The 19,674-nt window shown below is 35.3% G+C and overlaps 1 protein-coding gene across 2 annotated transcripts in view; it reads right to left on the reverse strand.

Moving 5' to 3' along the window:
* The window catches only part of MANEA (mannosidase endo-alpha), a 72,120-nt gene that overhangs the window by 20,841 nt on the left and 31,605 nt on the right, over positions 1–19,674 (reverse strand). For both annotated transcript variants that reach the window (XM_036871894.1, XM_036871895.1), the window contains exon 3: positions 18,663–18,772. In XM_036871894.1, coding sequence (XP_036727789.1) covers positions 18,663–18,772 — 110 coding nt within the window. The remainder of the gene's footprint in view (positions 1–18,662; positions 18,773–19,674) is intronic.

Here is a 19,674-nt window from a genome sequence, read left to right on the forward strand (position 1 = left end):
AACAAACCCAAGCAAAGAATGAGAAACACATTAATCAAGAATGAAATAGAATTAATAATTATAATCATTAGAATATTTTAAAAGTAAAATCATCAATAAATTGAAGGACTGTTTTTGGGGAAAGGGGCTAAGTAAATCTATACTAATCAAATTGGGGAAAAGCGCAGATTATTTCCTTGGTTTGAAGATTAGCAAGCAAAAAGAGTTGTTAATAATGGACCCACTTATTTTACATTTAAGGTTTCAGGTGTGATCAGTTATGTACACTACAGACTCCAGTTTATCAGCATAGAACTCACAATACTATTATTCACCTATTTATATCACACTGCCTTAAAAGTTTCACTAATTCTAGTAAATATCATTAATTAAACATTAACTTATCCTTATATTAGGAAACAAAGTTTTCCATTCTTTACAAAAACAGAATTTATTATACTTCATCTAATTATAAAAAAAATCGATGCAGAACATCAATACAACAGAAATCACACAAAAATACTATAAATAAAACCATCTTACGGTTTCATCCTGTAATTCTATAAATGAAGCAGATAAACCAAGAAGATGAAGTAGTTAATATAAGATTCCAGAGCTACTCAACTGGGACAAGAACTCCAGTCTCATGGTTCCTGGTCTATTTTTTTTAGCACAAGGCCAAGAAATTGTTCTAAAAATTTTGGAAACTATTACTCTGTCTGGTTCCAAATTTTTCTGATCATCATGTATACAATCTGAAGCACAGAGAGATCAAGTAAGTTGGTGACTAGACCTCTTGGCCACATTCTCCTTCTATACAGAAGCTTTAAGCAGAACAACCAAGCTATCTTCCTGCATCAGAACATTTTACTTTACCTTTAAAAAACCTCCTGAAAGTACTAAAATTGCCAGTTCTCCTGAGTTGTGAAGGCCTCTTACTTCCCATCTTCCAGGATTATAGTAGGCCCTGGACAAAAGAGTGGCCTTTGGACCTGTTCTGTGGAAAATAAATCGTATTTATCCAGTCTCAGACCTGATGCCAGAACCTGCAGGTTTGTCTACTTGCAGATTTCAAGTACCAATAAGAGCTCACTGAATGAAACTGAGGGACATGGCAGATGACAGCTCTTGCCAGTCAGCTAATTTAAGAGATGCTGCCTTAGCTTCAGGATTGTAAAGTAGAAGGAAAAGGCTTCATTGACAGGAATAAAAAAAAAAACAAAAACAATTCTTGCGTATTTAGCTATTTCTCTTTCCCTAGAGTCCCATTTCTATTCCCCAATAACTACAGAGTCTTTAAGCTGCAAAAGGAATATTAAGATAAAACTAATTTTTCATATTTTTATTTGGAAATAAATATTTCAACTGTGATCCACATTATCTCTTAAAAAGCTTACTCAGTTGCTTGTACTGGACAAATTCCATTAGGCTATACAAACTGCAAGAAGTCTCAGAGTAAATGAAAACCTTCAGCAATTTTTAAAAGTGATAGCAACCTGAGAACTCAGGGTAAATAGTCTCTAGTTAAAAGATACTCTAATTCATGTTTTCAATAAGATTTGAAAACACATTTGCATTGAAAAAGAATAAACTTGAAGAAGAATGAACAATCTGAGAAGTAGAATTATTAGACATGAAAATTAATGTGCAAGGACACAGAACAGCAGAGTGGATAATGCGAAAAACTAAACCAGTATCATGAAGCGAAGATCATGAATAAACATTCCTTTTACACTTCACTCTAAATGATTCTTGTATTACATATTAGATTCTCACATAAAGTGCCTTGTTTCTAGACTCTGTATTATGTTTCACTGATCTCTTTGTGGATACTGATGCTAATGCGATACTCTTAATATCTGCCATTTTTAAATACATCTTAGTATCTGCGAAGACACGTTTTAAATGTTTAATAAACATTTTTTAAAAAGTCTGTTTTTCTTACACATTTATAAACTTTAGGGATAGCCTGTCAAATTCTTCATTTAAAACTTCACTGAAACTTTTAACTGGGATTGCATTAAATTTATAAAGTATATTGAAAATAAAATACAAATATTAGAGAATGGCCACTTGTGCAATTTTGGATCTTCCCATAAAATTCATGTTTCTCCATTTATGTAAGTCTTTCATTTCCTTCAATAAAATGCCAAAGATATCCCTGTATCTACTGCTAATGTTATTTTCAATGTAGTTTTTCCCATATTTTCTCTTGTAATATAGGAATCCTATTGGCTTATATATTGGGTTGGGCAAAAGGTTCGTTCAGTTTTTTCCGAAAGATGGCTCTAGTAGTGATTAGTTGTCTTTAACTTCATTCGAAATAATTTTGTTAGATTGTGTTGCGACAGCTGTCATATCAATGTGCATTAAAAAAAAAGTATAAAAATTGGTGAATTTTTGTGTAGCCATTTTAATATTGAAGATGCAAGAAAAAAAGCAACATTTTCAGCACATTATGCTTTACTATTTCAAGAACGGTAAAAACACAACTGAAACGCAAAAAAAGACTTGTGCAGTGTATGGAGAAGGTGCTGTGACTGATCCAACGTGTCAAAAGTGGTCTGTGAAGTTTCGTGCTAGAGATTTCTTGTTGGATGATGCTCCACAGGTGGGTAGACCAGTTGAAGTTGAAAGTGATCAAAGCAAGACATTAATTGAGAACAATCAATGTTACATCATGTGGGAGACAGCTGACATACTCAAAATATCCAAATCAAGTGTTGAAAATGATTTGCACCAGCTTGGTTATGTTAATCGCTTTGATGTTTGGGTTCCACATAAGTTAAGCAAAAAACACCTTCTTGATCATATTTCCGCACACAATTCTCTACTTAAACATAACCAAAACAGTCCGTTTTTAAAAGCTATTGTGATGGGCAATGAAAAGTGGATACTGTACAATAATGTGGAATGGAAGAGATCGTGGGGCAAGTGAAATGAACCACCACCAACCACACCAAAGGCTGGTCTTCATCCAAAGAAGCTGATGTTGTGTATATGGTGGGATTTGAAGGGAGTCCTCTATTATGAGCTTCTTCTGGAAAACCAAACAATTAATTCCAACAAGTACTGCCCTCAATTAAACCAACTGAAAGCAGCACTCACGAAAAGCGTCCAGAATTAGGCAATAGAAAACACATAATCTTCCATCAGGATAACACAGGACCATATGTTTCTTTGATGACCAGGCAAAAACTGTTACAGCTTGGCTGGGAAGTTCTGATTCACCCGCCATATTCACCAGACATTGCACCTTCAGATTTCCATTTATTTTGGTCTTTATAAAATTCTTTTTTTAAAATACATTTTTATTGGAGTATAATTGCTTCACAATGTTGTGTTAGTTTCTGTTGTACAACAAAGTAAATCAGCCATGTGCATACATATATCCCCATATCGCCTCCCTCCTGAGCCTCCCTACCCCCACCCCATCCCACAATTCTAGGTCGTCACAAAGCACCGAGCTGACCTCCCTATGCTATGCTGCTGCTTCCCACTAGCTATCTATTTTACATTTTGTAGTGTATATATGTCAACTTTACTCTCACTTCGCTCCATATTCCCCTTCCCCTCACCCCCATGTCCTCAAGTCCATTCTCTATGTCTGCGTCTTTATTCCTGCCCTGCCACTAGGTTCATCAGTACCATTTTTATTAGATTCCATATATATGCATTAGCACACAGTATTTGTTTTCCTTTTTCTGACTAACCTCACTTTGTATGACAGACTCTAGGTCCACCCACCTCACTACAAATAACTGAGTTTCGTTTGTTTCTTTTTATAGTTGAGTAATATTCCATTGTATATGTGTGCCACATCTTCTTTATCCATTCATCTGTTGATGGACATTTAGGTTGCTTCCATGTCCTGACTATTGTAAATAGTGCTGCAATGAACATTGTGGTACATGTCTCTTTTTGAATTATGGTTTTCTCAGGGTATATGCTCAGTAGTGGGATTGCTGGGTCATATGGTAGTTCTATTTTTAGTATTTTAAGGAACCTCCATACTGTTCTCCATAGTGGCTGTATCAGTTTACATTCCCACCAACAGTGCAGGAGGGTTCCCTTTTCACACACCCCCTCCAGCATTTGTTTCTAGATTTTTTGATAATGGCCATTCTGACCAGTGTGAAGTGATACCTCATGCAAGTTTTGATTTGCATTTCTCTAATAATTAGTGATGTAGAGCAGATTTTCATGTGCCTCTTGGCCACCTATATGTCTTCTTTGGTGAAATGTCTATTTAGGTTTTCGGCCCATTTTTTAATTGGGTTTTTTTTTTTTGATATTGAACTCCATGAGCTGTTTGTATATTCTGGAGATTAATCCTTTATCCATTGTTTCATTTGCAAATATTTTCTCCCATTCTGAGGGTTGTCTTTTAGTCTTGTTTATGGTTTCCTTTGCTGTGCAAAAGCTTTAAGTTTAATTAGGTCCCATTTGTTTATTTTTTCTTTTTATTTTCATTACTCTAGGAGGTGGATTGAAAGAGATCTTGCTGTGTTTTATGTCAAAGAGTGATCTGCCTATGTTTTCCTCTAAAGGTCTTTTTTTTTTTAACATCTTTATTGGAGTATAATTGCTTTAGAATGGTGTGTTAGTTTCTGCTTTATAACAAAGTGAATCAGCTATACATATACATATATCCCCATATCTCCTCCCTCTTGCATCTCCCTCCCACCCTCCCTATCCCACCCCTCTAGGTATAGTGTCCAGGCTTACATTTAGGTCTTTAATCCATTTTGAGTTTATTTTTGTGTATGGTGTTAGGGAGTGTTCTAATTTCATTCTTTTACATGTAGCTGTCCAGTTTTCCCAGCACCACTTATTGAAGAGACTGTCTTTTCACCATTGTATGTTCTTGCCTCCTTTGTCGTAAATTAGGTGACCATACGTGTGTGGGTTTGTCTCTGGGCTTTCTATCCTGTTCCATTGATCTATATTTCTGTTTTTGTGCCAGTGCCATATTGTCTTGATTTTTGTAGCTTTGTAGTATAGTTTGAAGTAGGGTTGTAGGATACAAAATTAATGCACAGAAATCTCTGGCATTCCTCTAACACTAACAATGAAAAATCAGAAAGAAAAATTAAGGAAACAATCCCATTTACCATCACAACAAAAAGAATAAAATACCTAGGAATAAACCTACCTAAGGAGGTGAAAGACTTGTACTCAGAAAACTATAAAACACCGATGAAAGAAATCAAAGCTGACATAAGCAGATAGAGAAATATACCATGTTCTTGGATTGGAAGAATCAATATTGTGAAAATGACTATATTACCCAAAGCAATCTACAGATTCAATGCAATCCCTATCAAACTACCAACGGCAGTCTTCACAGAATTAGAACAAAAAATTTTACAATTTGTATGGAAACACGAAAGACTCTGAATAGCCAAAGCAGTCTTGAGAAAGAAAAATGGAGCTGGAGGAATCAGGCTCCCCAACTTCAAACTATACTACAAACCTACAGTAATAAAATTCTCTTAATGGAAAAAATTCCAATTCCCTGGAAGACTGTAAAAGGCACCTGGAACAGTTCTTTGCTCAAGAAGATAAAAAGACTTGGGAAGATGGAATTATGAAGTTGCCTGAAAAACAGCAGAAGGTAGTGGAACAAAACGGTGAATACACCTGTGCTGATGGCTTCCTAAATGCAGCACCTATGGAACATCCAAACGGACAAGTGCTCCTGCAACTGAGACAGGTCTGGCTTTAGCAGCTGTGGGCTTTGTGGGCACATTCACATGAGGGTTGGGCCAGGCCAGAGTCTGAGCAGCCTCCATAGCTCCCACAGCAGGTCCAGGTGAACAACTACTGCACGTGCTGGGACCTGACCTCAGTGGATCTGCACCAATGGTCTGGTGAAAACTACACCTGAGAGTCACCAGGGCCATTTGCTGGCATACCCACAGTTATGATGGGACCGAGAGCAGTGCCAACAACAGTGTACTTTGTGAGCCCGCACAATGGGCAAAAGGTGACATTACAGAGCACACTCACAGGTGAACATCTCCAGAGGAGGAATACTCAGAGGCTTCTCTCCAAGTGGAAGTGCTTCAGTCCCGCCTACCTCTCACTGCAGATCAGAAACACAGCTAAGAAACAGATCTTTGGGCCTCTACTTCAACAACTAAGGAGGATACCATGCCCCTGACAGGGCAGTGACAACCACAGAGCAAAGGGGAGGCCCCACTCAATATCCAACTCACACACAGACATCAGAAGCAAGAGGAGCTACGATCCTGCAGCCTGCATAAAGGAGACCACAAACACAATAAGTTAGCCAAAATGAGATGACAGAGGAATCTGCTGCAGATGAAGGAGCAAGATAAAAACCTACAAGAACAACTAAATGAAGAAATAATGAAAAAGAATCAGAATAATGATAGTAAAGATGATCTGAGATCTCAGAAAAAGAATGGAGGCATGGATTGAGAAGATGCAAGAGATGATTAACAAAGACCTAGAAGAACTAAAGAACAAACAGAGATGAACAATACAATAACTGAAATGAAAAATACTCTAGAAGGAATCAGTAACAGAATAACTGAGGCAGAAGAATGGATAAATGAGCTGGAAGACAGAATGGTGGAAATCACTGCCGTGGAACAGAATAAAGAAAAAAGAATGAAAAGAAATGAAGACAGTCTCAGAGGCTTCTGGGACAACATTAAACATACCAACATTCGAATTATAAGGGTCCCAGAAGAAGAAAAGAGAGAGAAAGGGCCTGAGAAAATATTTGACGAGATAACAGTCTCAAACTTCCCTAACATGGTAAAGGAAATAGTCACCTAGGCCAGGAAGTGCAGAGAGTCCCATACAGGATAAACACAAGGAGGAACACACCAAGACACATGTTAATCAAACTAATAAAAATTAAATACAAAGAAAAAATATTACAAGCAACAAGGCAAAAACAACAAAAAACATACAAGGGAATCCATAGGTTATCAGCTGATTTTTTAGCAGAAACTTTGCAGGCAAGAAGGGAGTGGCATGATATACTTAAAGTAATAAAAGGGAAAAACCTACAACCAAGAATACTCTACCTAGCAAGGCTCTCATTTAGACTTGATGGAGAAATCAAAAGCTTTACAGACAAACAAAAGCTAAGAGGATTTAGCACCACCAAACCAGCTTTATGACAAATGCTAAAGGAACTTCTCTAGGCAGGAAACACAAGAGAAGAGAAAAAAAGAGGAAGGGAAGAAAAAAGACCTACAAAAACAAACTCAAAACAATTAAGAAAATGGTAACATACATATCAATAGGAACATACATATCAATAATTACCTAAAATGTAAATGGATTAAATGGAGTAAATGCTCCAACCAATAGACACAGAATGGCTGAATAGATACAAAACAAGACCTGTGTATATGCTGTCTATAAGAGAACCACTTCAGACCTAGGGACACATACAAACTGAAAGTGAGGGAATGGAAAAAAATGTTCCATGCAAATGGAAATCAAAAGAAAGCTGGAGTGGCAATATTCAATCAGACAAAATAGACTTTAAAATAAAGACTGTTACAAGAAACAAGGAAGGTCACCACATAATGATCAAGGGATCAGTATAAGAAGATGATATAACAATTGTAAATATATATGCAGCCAAGATAGGAGCACCTCAATATATAAAGCAAATGCTGAGAGCCATAAAATGGGAAATAATAGTGGGGGACTTTAACACCCCACTTACAACAATGGACAGATAACCCAGACAGAAAATTAATAAGGCAACACAAGCTTTAAAGGACACATTAGTCCAAATAGACTTAATTGATATTTATAAGGAATTCCATCGGAAAGCAGCAGAATACACTTTCTTCTCAAGTGCACACGGAACATTCTCCAGGATAGATCACATCTTGGGTCACAAGTCAAGCCTTGATAAATTTAAGAAAATTGAAATCATATCAAGCATCTTTTCTGACCACAATGCTATGAGATTAGAAATCAATTACAGGAAAAAAACTGTAAAATACACATGGATGCTAAACAATATGTTACTAAATAACCAAAAGGTCACTGAAGAAATCAAAGAGGAAATCAAAAATACCTAGAGACAAATGAGAACAAAAACAGGCTGATCCAAAAACTATGGAATGCAGCAAAAGCAGTTCTAAGAGGGAAGTTTACAGCAACACAATCTTACTCAAGAAACAAGAAAAATCTCAAATAACCTAAAGTTATACCTAAAACAACTAGAGAAAGAAGAAGAAAACCCAGACTTAGTAGAAGGAAAGAAAGAGCAGAAATAAATGAAATAGAAACAAAGAAAACAATCAAAAGATTGATCAAAAGATCAATGAAACTAAAAGCTGGTTCTTTGAGAGGATAAACAAAATTGATAAACCTTTAGCCAGACTCACTAAGACATAAAGGGAGAGGACTTGACTCAATAAAATTAGAAATGAAAAAGGAGAAGTTACAATGGACACCACGGAAATACAAAGGATCATAAGAGACTACTACAGTCAACTATATGCCAATAAAATGTACAACCTTGAAGAAATGGACAAATTCCTAGAAACGTACAACCTTCCAAGACTGAACCAGGAAGAGATAGAAAATATGAACAGACCAATCACAAGTACTGAAATTGAAAGTGGATTAAAAAACTCCCCAAAAACAAAAGTCCAGGACCAGATGGCTTCACAGGTGAATTCTATCAAACATTTAGAGAAGAGCTGACACCTACCCTTATGAAACTCTTCCCAAAAATTGCAGAGGAAGGAACACTTCCAAGCTCATTCTATGAGGCCAACATCACCCTGATACCAAAACCAGACAAAGATATCACAAAAAAAAAAAGAAAATTACAGGCGAATATCACTGATGAACACAGACACAAAATTTCTCAACAAAATACTAGCAAACCGAATCCAACAACACATTAAAAGGATTATACACCCTGATCAAGTGGGATTTATCCCAGGGAGGCAAGGATTCTTCAATACAGTATATGCAAATCAATCAATGTGATACAGCACATTAACAAATTGAAGACTAAAAACCATATGATCATCTCAATAGATGCAGAAAAAGCTTCTGACAAAGTTCAACACATTTATGATAAAAACTCTCCAGAAAGTGGGCATAGAGAGAATCTACCTCAACATAATAAAGGCCATATCTGACAAACCTACAGCAAACATCATACTCAATGGTGAAGATCTGAAACATTTCCTCTAAGATCAGGTACAAGACAAGGATGTCTACTCTCACCACTTTTATTCAACATACTATTGGAAGTCCTAGTCATGGCTATCAGAGAAGAAAAAAAAATGAAAGTAATCCAAATTGGAAAAGAAGAAGTAAAACTGTCACTGTTTGCAGATGACATGATACTATATACTGAGATTCCTAAAGATGCTACCAGAAAACCACTAGAGCTCATCAAGGAAGTTGGTAAAGTTGCAGGATACAAAATCAATACATAGAAATCTCTTGCATTCCTATATGTTAACAAAGAAAGATCAGAAAGAGATATTAAGGAAACAATCCCATTTACCATTGCATCAAAAAGAATGAAATACCTAGGAATAAACCTACCTAAGGAGGCAAAAGACCTGAACTCAGAAAACTATCAGATGCTGATAAAAGAAATCAAAGATGACACAAACAGATGGAGAGATATACCATGTTCTTGGATCAGAAGAACCAATATTGTGAAAATGACTACACTACTCAAAGCAATCTACATATTCAATGCAATCCCTATCAAATTACCAAGGGCATTTTTCATAGAATTAGAACAAAAAAATTTTACAGTTTGTATGGAAACACAAAAGACCCCGAAGAGCACAAGCAATCTTGAGAAAGAAGAGCGGAGCTGGAGGATAAAGCTCCCTGACTTCAGACTAAGTACAAAGCTACAGTAACCAAAACAGTATGGTACTGGCACAAAACCAGAAATACAAATCAATGGATTAGGATACAAAGTCCAGAGATAAACCCACACACCTATGGCCACCTAATCTATGACAAAGGAGGCAAGAATATACAATGAAGAAAAGACAGTCTCTTCAACAAGTGATGCTAGGAAAACTGAACAGGTACACGTAAAAGAATGAAATTACAACACTCCGTAACACCAAACACAAAAATATACTCAAAATGGATTAAAGACCTAAATGTAAGACCGGACACTATAAAACTCTTAGAGGAAAACACAGGCAGAACACTCTTTGACATACATCACAGCAATATCTTTTTTGATCCACCTCCTAGAGTAATGAAAATATAAACAAATGGGACCTAATGAAACTTAAAAGCTTTTGCACAGCAAAGGAAACTATAAACAAAACGAAAAGACAACTCTCAGAATGGCAGAAAACATTTGCAAATGAAGCAACTGACAAGGGATTAATCTCCAAAATATACAAACAGCTCATGCAGCTCAATAACAAAAAAAAAAACCCCAATGAAAAAATGGACAGAAGATCTAAATAGACATTTCTCTAAAGAAGACATACAGGTGAACAAAAAACACATGAAAAGATGCTCAACATCACTAATTATTAGAGAAATGTAAATCAAAACTACAATGAGGTATCACCTCACACCAGTCAGAATGGCCATCATCAGAAATCTACAAACAATAAATGCTGGATAGGGTGTGGAGAAAAGGGAACCCTCCTACACTGTTGGTGGGAATGTAAATTGGTACAGCCACTATGGAGAACAGTATGGAGATTCCTTAAAAAACTAAAAATACAGCTACCATATGACCCAGCAATCCCACTACTGGGCACATACCTGGAGAAAACCGTAATTCGAGTGGATGCATGCATCTCAATGTTCACTGCAGCACTATTTACAATAGCCAGGAAATGTAAGCAATCCAAATGTCCATCAACAGAGGAATGGATAAAGAAGACGTGGTACATATATACAGTGGAATATTACTCAGCCATAAAAAGGAATGAAATAATGCCATTTGCAGAGACATGGATGGACCTAGAGATTGTCATACAGAGTGAAGTAAGTCAGAAGGAGAAAGACAAATATCGTATAATAGCGCTTATATTTGGAATCTAGAAAAATGGTATAGATGAACTTATTTGCAAAGCAGAAATAAAGTCACAGATGTAGAAAACAAACTTATGGTTACCAAGGGGAAGGAGGGGGTGGGATGAATTGGGAGACTGGGATTGAAATATATACGCTACTGTATATAAAATAGATAAGTAACAAGAACCTACTGTATAGCACAGGGAATTCTACTCAATGCTCTGTGGTGACCTAAATGGGAAGGAAATCTAAAAAAGAATGGATATATGTATCTGTATAACTGATTCACTTTACTGTACAGCAGAAACTAACTCAACATTGTAAAGCATCTACACTCCAATAAAAATTAATAGAAAAATCAACAAAATAAAAATAAAAGATACCCTCTATCAAGTTAAAGAACATGTTTTATTAAGAGTTTTATTAGTAATGAGTTTTTATTTCCTCAGAAGTTTAGTATCAAGATGATGTTTTATCTCCTTTAAATAATCAATTAAGTTTTATTTACTTAACACTTACATAGTGTTTACCATGTGCCAGACACTAAGGGCTTTACATATATTACCACATGTAATCTTTATAACCATTCTGTAAGGTAGATTTTGTTACTTTCTCCATTGAGAGATGAGGAAACTAAGGCATAAGAGTTAAATATACAGCTACTAAGTGCTTGAGCCAGGACTGAATGTGGGAGATTTGGATTCAGATTTCATACTCTTGAACCCCCTCTTAGATTCTTGCTAATAAACACTTCTCATATAAGTTTTCTTTAGGAATTTTGCATATATTTTCATTAATATATTTATATTAATGTATAAATCTTTTTGTGCTATCCTTCTTTAGTGTTTGAATCAGAATTGTGTTATCATTATAGAATAAAGTTGCAAGTCTTCTCTGGTAGCCAGTCTCCGAGATGGCCACCAATGCTCCCCATCTCCTGATATTCATAACCTGTGCAGTTGCCTCCCACATTGTACCAGGGTTGGTTTACCAGCAGATAAACCAATAAAATAGGGCATAAGTGACAGTCACTTCCTAAATTAGTTCAAAACACTGCACCTTCTATACTGAACTCTCTCTAATCATTCATTATAGGGAAGCCAGCTGCCATGTATTAAGGAGACAGTCCTGTGGAGAGGCTGCCTGCAAACTAAGTCCTGTATATCTGAAACACTGTAAATCAACAATACTTCAATTAAAAAAAAAAAAAGTACTAAGTCCCATTCCAACAGCTAAAAGAAACTGAGGTCTGACAACCACCACATAAGAATGCTTAGAAGTGGATCCTCTAGGCTTCAGATGACTATAGTACCAGCCAACAACTTGATTATAACCTTCTGAGAAATCTTGAACCAGACTCACCAGGCTAAACCACTTCCAGATTCCTGACCTTTAGAACTTGCATGAGATATAAAATGTTTGTTGTGTTAAACTGCCAAGTTTTGGGGTAATATGTTATACAGAAATAGATAATGAGTAAACTTTCCACTGTATTTCACTCTCACAAAAATCAACCAGTTCTCAAAGGTTGAACAGAACTGATAGGTAAGATCTGGTGCTTTGAGAAAGATATACACTCAATAAAACTTCAGAATTTTTTTCTAGCATATAAGTCAATTTAGATTTTTTAAACTTCTCTCTGCACAAAAAATAAAACTTTTTTGTATTTTCCAAGAATGCTGCCTATTTTTTATATATTTTAAATATGGTGATATAAAATCTTGAACGCTCTTCTATCCCTATAGATCTATTCCCTTCCAATTTTTGATATTATGTCTTCTCTATGTTTTTCTTTTTTAATCTTGCCAGTGGTTTGTCTGTTTTTTTCTTCCCCACAATGGAAAAATAATTTACCCAGGCTACTGATTTTGAAGGTTTTGTATTTTATTTAATTAACTGCTTACTTCATCCTTATTAATCCCTCCTTCTAATTTTAGTTTATTTCATTATCCATGTCCTACTGGTATTGATAATCTCAGTGCTATTTATTTTTAATCCTCCTAAATTTTCACTTTTGATCTTTACTTAAAAGAAGTGTTATTTTTAGTTATAATGTTATAATTAAAATTTTAGACAATTTTATACTTTTTAAATGTTTATTTTGGCCTTATTTTTAATGTTCAGTTATACTGAATATGGTCAGAGAATGCAGACCATATGGTTATATTTTTTGTGAATTTATTAAGATTAATGTTGCTAACTACCACATAACCAATTTTTGAAAAGTATCCTTGGATTTTAAAAACGATTCTTATTCTCTTGCTATTCATTATAAAATTTCCTTTGCGGTGCTATTCAAAATCCTTTTCATCATTACTTCTATTTGTTTCCATGATTCATTAATTTCTGAAAGAAATAAATAAAATTTTATACTGTGAGAAAATTTCCCACATTTGTAACACGCCTTACTATCTGGGTAGAATATACTTGGTCTTACAACTGTCTTCAGACTTTCACCTGCATTTTTTATGTACCTGGGTGTGTATGTGTTTGTGTGTGTATGTGTTATACAAGGTTTAAATGAAATACAGATTTTGACAAATTTTTAAGCAGCAGTTTGTTTTCTAACTACTTCAGAAATATTTAAATTCATATGGTTAACAAAACTTGTTTTTAGTAAATCTTTGACATCCAAGATACTTAGACATGTTAATCTCACTAATTACTGTATTATCTTCATAAAAGAACACTGCAATTCTCTTTCTTTTCTGCTAAAACAGTAAGTATATGAATATAAAACATATACAGAATAATAGTAAGGAAACTTTAATAAGCTATGATCTAGATGAGGTTTGGAACATAAATTTTTTATGAAAAAATGTATTATTAAAAAAGATTCTAAGTCATTTTCACATCAAGTTTTAATGAAAACGACTATTCCAAAAATTGTAATTACTATCCTCATGCCCAAAAGAATAGTTCACGAGTATTTTATTTTATTATCAATAATCGATAATAAAATAAAATACCTTTAGAGGTTCTAGTTCAAGATGGCAATGTAGGGGGAGCCTTAACTTACCTCCTCCCAGGGACACACCAAATCTACAACTACATAAGGAACAATTTTCTCTGAAATAAACTCCTACATATTGGGTAAACAAAAAAAGACTGATGTTGAAATGGGTAGGAGAGGCTGAGACACAATCTAACCATAAACTCCAAGCCTGGCATGGAGACCCATAATCAGGAGGGAACCCACAACTCTGAGCTTCTTCCTGAGGAGCACAGGATTTGAAATCTACATCTCGCACCCCAACTTTTAAGACCTGCACCTGAGAGACAAGCACCCAAAACATTTACTTTTGAAAGTTAACAGGGCTGGTGTCCATGAGACACACAAGGCTATAGTGAACTGAGAAACATACTTAAAAGGCTCATGAGGATTCACTATGCCTACACCCCAGGGCCCAGCACAAAGGCAGCCAATTAAAATGCCTAGTCTTTCTGTAAAAGAGACTTATATGCTTATCTTAAAGCTTTGGCTTAAGTGGCAGGCACCTAATGTAAGGCATACCTAGAAGCTTAATACTCTCCAAAGACCAAGGAGCCTCCCCCGTCTCACTCCAGGTCACCTTATCTTCCAGAAAGAAGCTTGTATATACATCTGATGGCCTGGTTTTTGAGGCTGCTGCTAAGTAAGGGGGCACTAACTCGACCACCTGGCTCTGGTGGCCAGAGTGGTGGACCTTTATGAGTCCCATAGGACCGAAACAAAGAGAGAAAGAGTTCGTAACCAGCAACAACCCACAGGACAAAGCAGAGAGGTAACAGACAGGCACCCAATCTTTCTGTGAAAGAGGACTAATATCCTATTTTCATAGCTTTGGCCTGAGGGGAAGACATCAAATTAAACACACATCTAGGGGCCAACTGCAATCTTGTGCAGAGACCAGGGAAAGAAGTGGGCACCTACTTCAAAAACACCCTCCACCCAGCCCCAGGTCGTGGGAATCTTTGAGAAAGGAGCTTCTGCCCACATTTGGTGCACCAGCTTTTGTGGTTGCTGCCCACAAGAAATAACCCTTGATAGCCTGGCTCTGGTGGCTAGTGGGTATTGTGTTCATGGGTCTAATGGGATGGCACAAAGGAAGACATGGTTCTTAACTATCATGCAGGGCTCAGTACAGAGGAAGCAGAATGAAATGTCCATCTCCCAGGCTTCCATGGAAAGAGGTATATATGTATAACTTAAAAGCTGCTGCCCAAAGTCTGGCTTCCAATCAACCTGAATTTAGGTGCTGACTGAGATTCTCCCTTTTAGGACACTGGCAGGTCTTGGGAAACCCTCAACGGCTGGGAGCCACTAAGAACCAAGTAGGTTGTTTGGACAATCACAAGGATATGAGAGACAACCAAGAAATAGGACAGGGTTAAACATTAAGGTTCATCTCCTACATGAGGCAACGCCTTCAAGACTGGGAGAAGAGGCTGTTTCATCTAATACATAGAAACCAACACAGAATGTCAGGGAAACTGAAGAAACAAAGGAATATGTTCCAAATAAAAGGACAAGATAAAAACTTCAGGAAAATACTTAATGAAAAAGAGATAAATGATTTACATGACAAAAAATTCAAAATAAGTAATAAATATGCTCACCAACGTCAGAAAAAAACATGAAAGTGAGAATTTCAACAAACAAAAAATAAAGGAAAGTACCCTACAGAAATGATGAAGTTGAAGAATACAACAACTGTACTGACAAATATGAGGGTTCAAAAGCAGACTAAGAGCAAAACAAAAGATCAGTGAACTCAAAGACAGGGCAGTTTAACTCCTCCAATTAGAGCAGCAAAAAGAAAAAGGAATAAAAAAGAGCAAAGATAGTTTAAGGAATTTATGGGAAAACATCAAGAGGACCATTATTCGCATCAGGTTCCCGGAATGAGGAGAGAAAAAGGGCAGAAAATTTATGTGAAGAAATAATGGCTGAATACTTCCCTAATCAGGGGAAGGAAACAGCATCCAGATTTATTTATATATATAATATAAATAAATCGTCAAAAGTTAAAGGCAAGGACAGACTGTAAGAAGAAGCAAGAGAAAAACAACTTCTTATATACAAGGGAATCCCCAAAAGACTATTAGCATATTTTCCAGCAGAAAAATTGTAGAAGGGTGTGGCATGATATATTTAAAGCTCTGAAAAAATTAAACAGCCAACCAAGAATACTCTATATGGCAAAGTTATCCTTCAGAATTAAAGGAGATATAAAGAGTTTTCCAGAAAAATAAAACATAGGGTAATGACCAATAGCCCAGTCCTATAAGAAATGTTAAAGGGACTTTTTAAGCTGAAACAAAAGGGTGCTAGTCAGTAACAGGAAAAAAATACAAATATATAAATCTCCCTGGTAAAAATTAACACACGGTAAAATTTAGAAAAACCTAATGTTGTAAACGTGATAGATTAATCACTTATACAAAGCACTAGTATGAAGGTTAAAAGACAAACAGTAAAAATAACTATAACTGCAATAATTTGATAGAGAATATGCAAGATAAGATGATGTAAATGGTGACTTCAAAAATATAAAATGGGGGTAAGTAAAAATGTAGAGCTTTAGACTGTTACCAAATTTGTTATTGACTTAAAACAGACTATTATAAATATAAATTGTTTTATGTCAGCATTATGGTAACTACAGAGAAAAAACCTAGATTAAGTACACAAAAGATAAAGACAATGGAATCTGACTGCCAGTACAGAAAATCATCAAATCACAAAGTAGGAGATCAAGAGAAGTAGAGAGGAAAAAAGAAATTACAAAACGGCTATAAAACAATAAACAAAATGTAAATAACTCCATATCTATCAATAATTAAGTGTACATGGACAAATTCTGGGAAAACAAACAAACAAGCAAGCAAAAAACCCAGAGAGTAGCTAAACAGATTTTTTAAGTCATCTATATCTTACCCACAAGAGTCTCACTTAGATGTACAAACACACACAGTCTGAAAACGAAGCGATGGAAAAATATATCCCATGCTCTTGGAAACCAAAAGAAAGCTGGGGTGGCAATACTTACATAAGACAAAGAAGAACATAAAACAAAGACTGTAATAAGAAACAAAGAACAAAGTAGGTCATTACATAATGATAAAGGGATCAATACAATAAGAGGATATGACATTTTTAAATATTTATGCACCCAACATAGAAGCATCCAAATATAAAAGCAAATATTAACAGACCTAAAGGGTAAAACAGCCATACAATAATAATAGGGAACTTTAATACTCCACTGACATCGCAAATGGATATATTCTTAGAAACATACAGCCTTCCAAGGCTGAATCATGAAGAAACAAAATCTGAACAGACTGATTACTAGAAAGGAGATAATCAGTAATCAAAAACCTCCAACAAACAAAATCCAGAATCAGACAGCTTCACTGGTGAATTCTACCAAATATTCAAAGAAGAATTAATTAATACCAATCTTCTCAAATTCTTCCAAAAATTAGAAGAGAAGGGAACACGTCCAAACTCATTTTATGGGACAAGCATTACCCTGACACCAAAACCAGTCAAGACACCACAGTAAATTACAGGCCAATATCCCTGATGAACAGAAATGCAAAACTCCTCAACAAAATATTAATAAGCTGAATTCAACAATACAACAAAAGTATCATATGCTATTATCAAGTGGAATTTATTCCAGGGGTGCAAGGATGGTTTAACACCCTCAAATCAATCAATGTGATACACAACATTCACAAAATAAAGGATAAAAGTCATGTGATCATCTCAAAAAAGCAGAAAAAAGCATTCAACAAAATTTAACACCCATTCATGATACAAACTCTCAACAAAGTGCGTATAGAGAAAAAGTACTTCAACAAAATAATGGCCATGTATCACAAGCCTCCAGCTAAAATCATACTCAAGGGAGAAGAGTCGACTGTTTTTCCTCCATGATCAGCAACAACTCAAGGATACCCACTCTAATGTTCACTGCATCATTATTTATGATACCCAGGAAATGGAAACAACATAAGTATCCATAACGATGAATGAATACAGAAAACTGGTGGATACACACACACACACACAAGAATACTACTCAGCCAAAAAACAAAATAAAAAACAAAAACAGGAAAAAAAACAAAACACTCGTGACAACATGAACGGACCTTGAGGGCATTATGCTAAGTGAAATAAGTCTGTCAGAGGAAGACAAATACCATATGATCTCACTTATATATGGAATCAAAAACAAAACAAAGCAACAACAACAAAAAAACCCCACAGAAAGTAAAACATAAAACAACCAATTCATAGATACAGAGAACAGATTTGTAGTTGCCTGAGATAGGGGGTGGGTGAAGTGGGTGAAGATAGTTAAAAAAGGCACAAACTTCCAGTTATAAAATAAGTAAGCCTCCAGGATGTAAAGTACAGCTTGATAACTATAGTTAATAATACTGTATTGTATATTTAAAAGATGCTAAAAGAACAGAACTTAAAAATTCTCATCATAGGAAAAAAAATTGTAACTATGTGTGGTGATGGAAGTTAACTAGACTAACTGTGATAATCATTTCACAATATATACATATATCAAATCATTATGTTGAACACAAACCAATCTAATGTTATATGTCAATTACATCTCAATAAAATAAATTAAATAAAATACCTTCAGATTATATTTATGAGCTTTATCCAAAATAGCTGGTACCAAGTTATCAGTAGGTTCTCCATTCTCATCATTTGAGTCAGGTGGGTACCAAGATAGGGCTAGTACACCTAATAGAAACAACCAAAAAGAAAAGAAAAATAAACACAGGAACAGAAATGAGGTATTGTTAAAAAAATAAAGGTATTGGTAAAAAATATAGGTATTGTTAAAAAAAAACAATACGGCAGAGTAAGGACCAAATTGTTAACAATAAAAAGAAACATATTCTCAAATAATGTTGTTTTGTTATTTACTTAGATACCACTTATGGTTATTTGATTACTTTGTATACTCAATACTTTAAACTTTTTATCAGGCATCGGTATCTTTTAATTAATTAGTAGATTTTACTTTCTAGAATAAGTTTTAGATTTACAGAAAAATTGTACAGAAAGTAGAGTTTCTATCTTCTCCTCTCCTACTCACCGTCCTCCCATGCCACATAGTTTCTGTTAGTATTAACATGTTACATTAGTGTGGTAAATTTGTTACAACTGATGAACCAATGTAGGTATATATCATTAACTAAAGTCCACAGTTTACACTAGGGTTCCCTCTTTGTATTGTACAGTTCTATGGCTTTTGCCAGATGTATAATGTCATGAACCGACTATTAAATATCACACAGAATAGTTTTACAGCCCTCAAAACCCTTTGTACTCCTCTTGTTAATCCCTCCTCCTTCTCCTTCCTCAATCACCCAGAAAATAACTGATCCTTTTACTATCTCTATATACTTTGCCTTTTCCAGAATGTTATGTAGGTGGAATCATAAAGTAACACTTTCAGACATTTCTTATACTCTGAAATATGCATTTAAGTTTCATTCACGTCTTTTTAAGACTTGACAACTCATTCTTTTTATTGCTGAATAATGTTCCATTGTATCAGTGTGCCACAGTTTGTCCACTTACCTATTGAAGACATCTTGGTTTCTTACAATTTTTGGCAATTATAAATAAAGCTGCTA

Source organism: Balaenoptera musculus, chromosome 12 (assembly GCF_009873245.2).
Source record: "Balaenoptera musculus isolate JJ_BM4_2016_0621 chromosome 12, mBalMus1.pri.v3, whole genome shotgun sequence".
Classification (NCBI taxonomy): domain Eukaryota; kingdom Metazoa; phylum Chordata; class Mammalia; order Artiodactyla; family Balaenopteridae; genus Balaenoptera; species Balaenoptera musculus.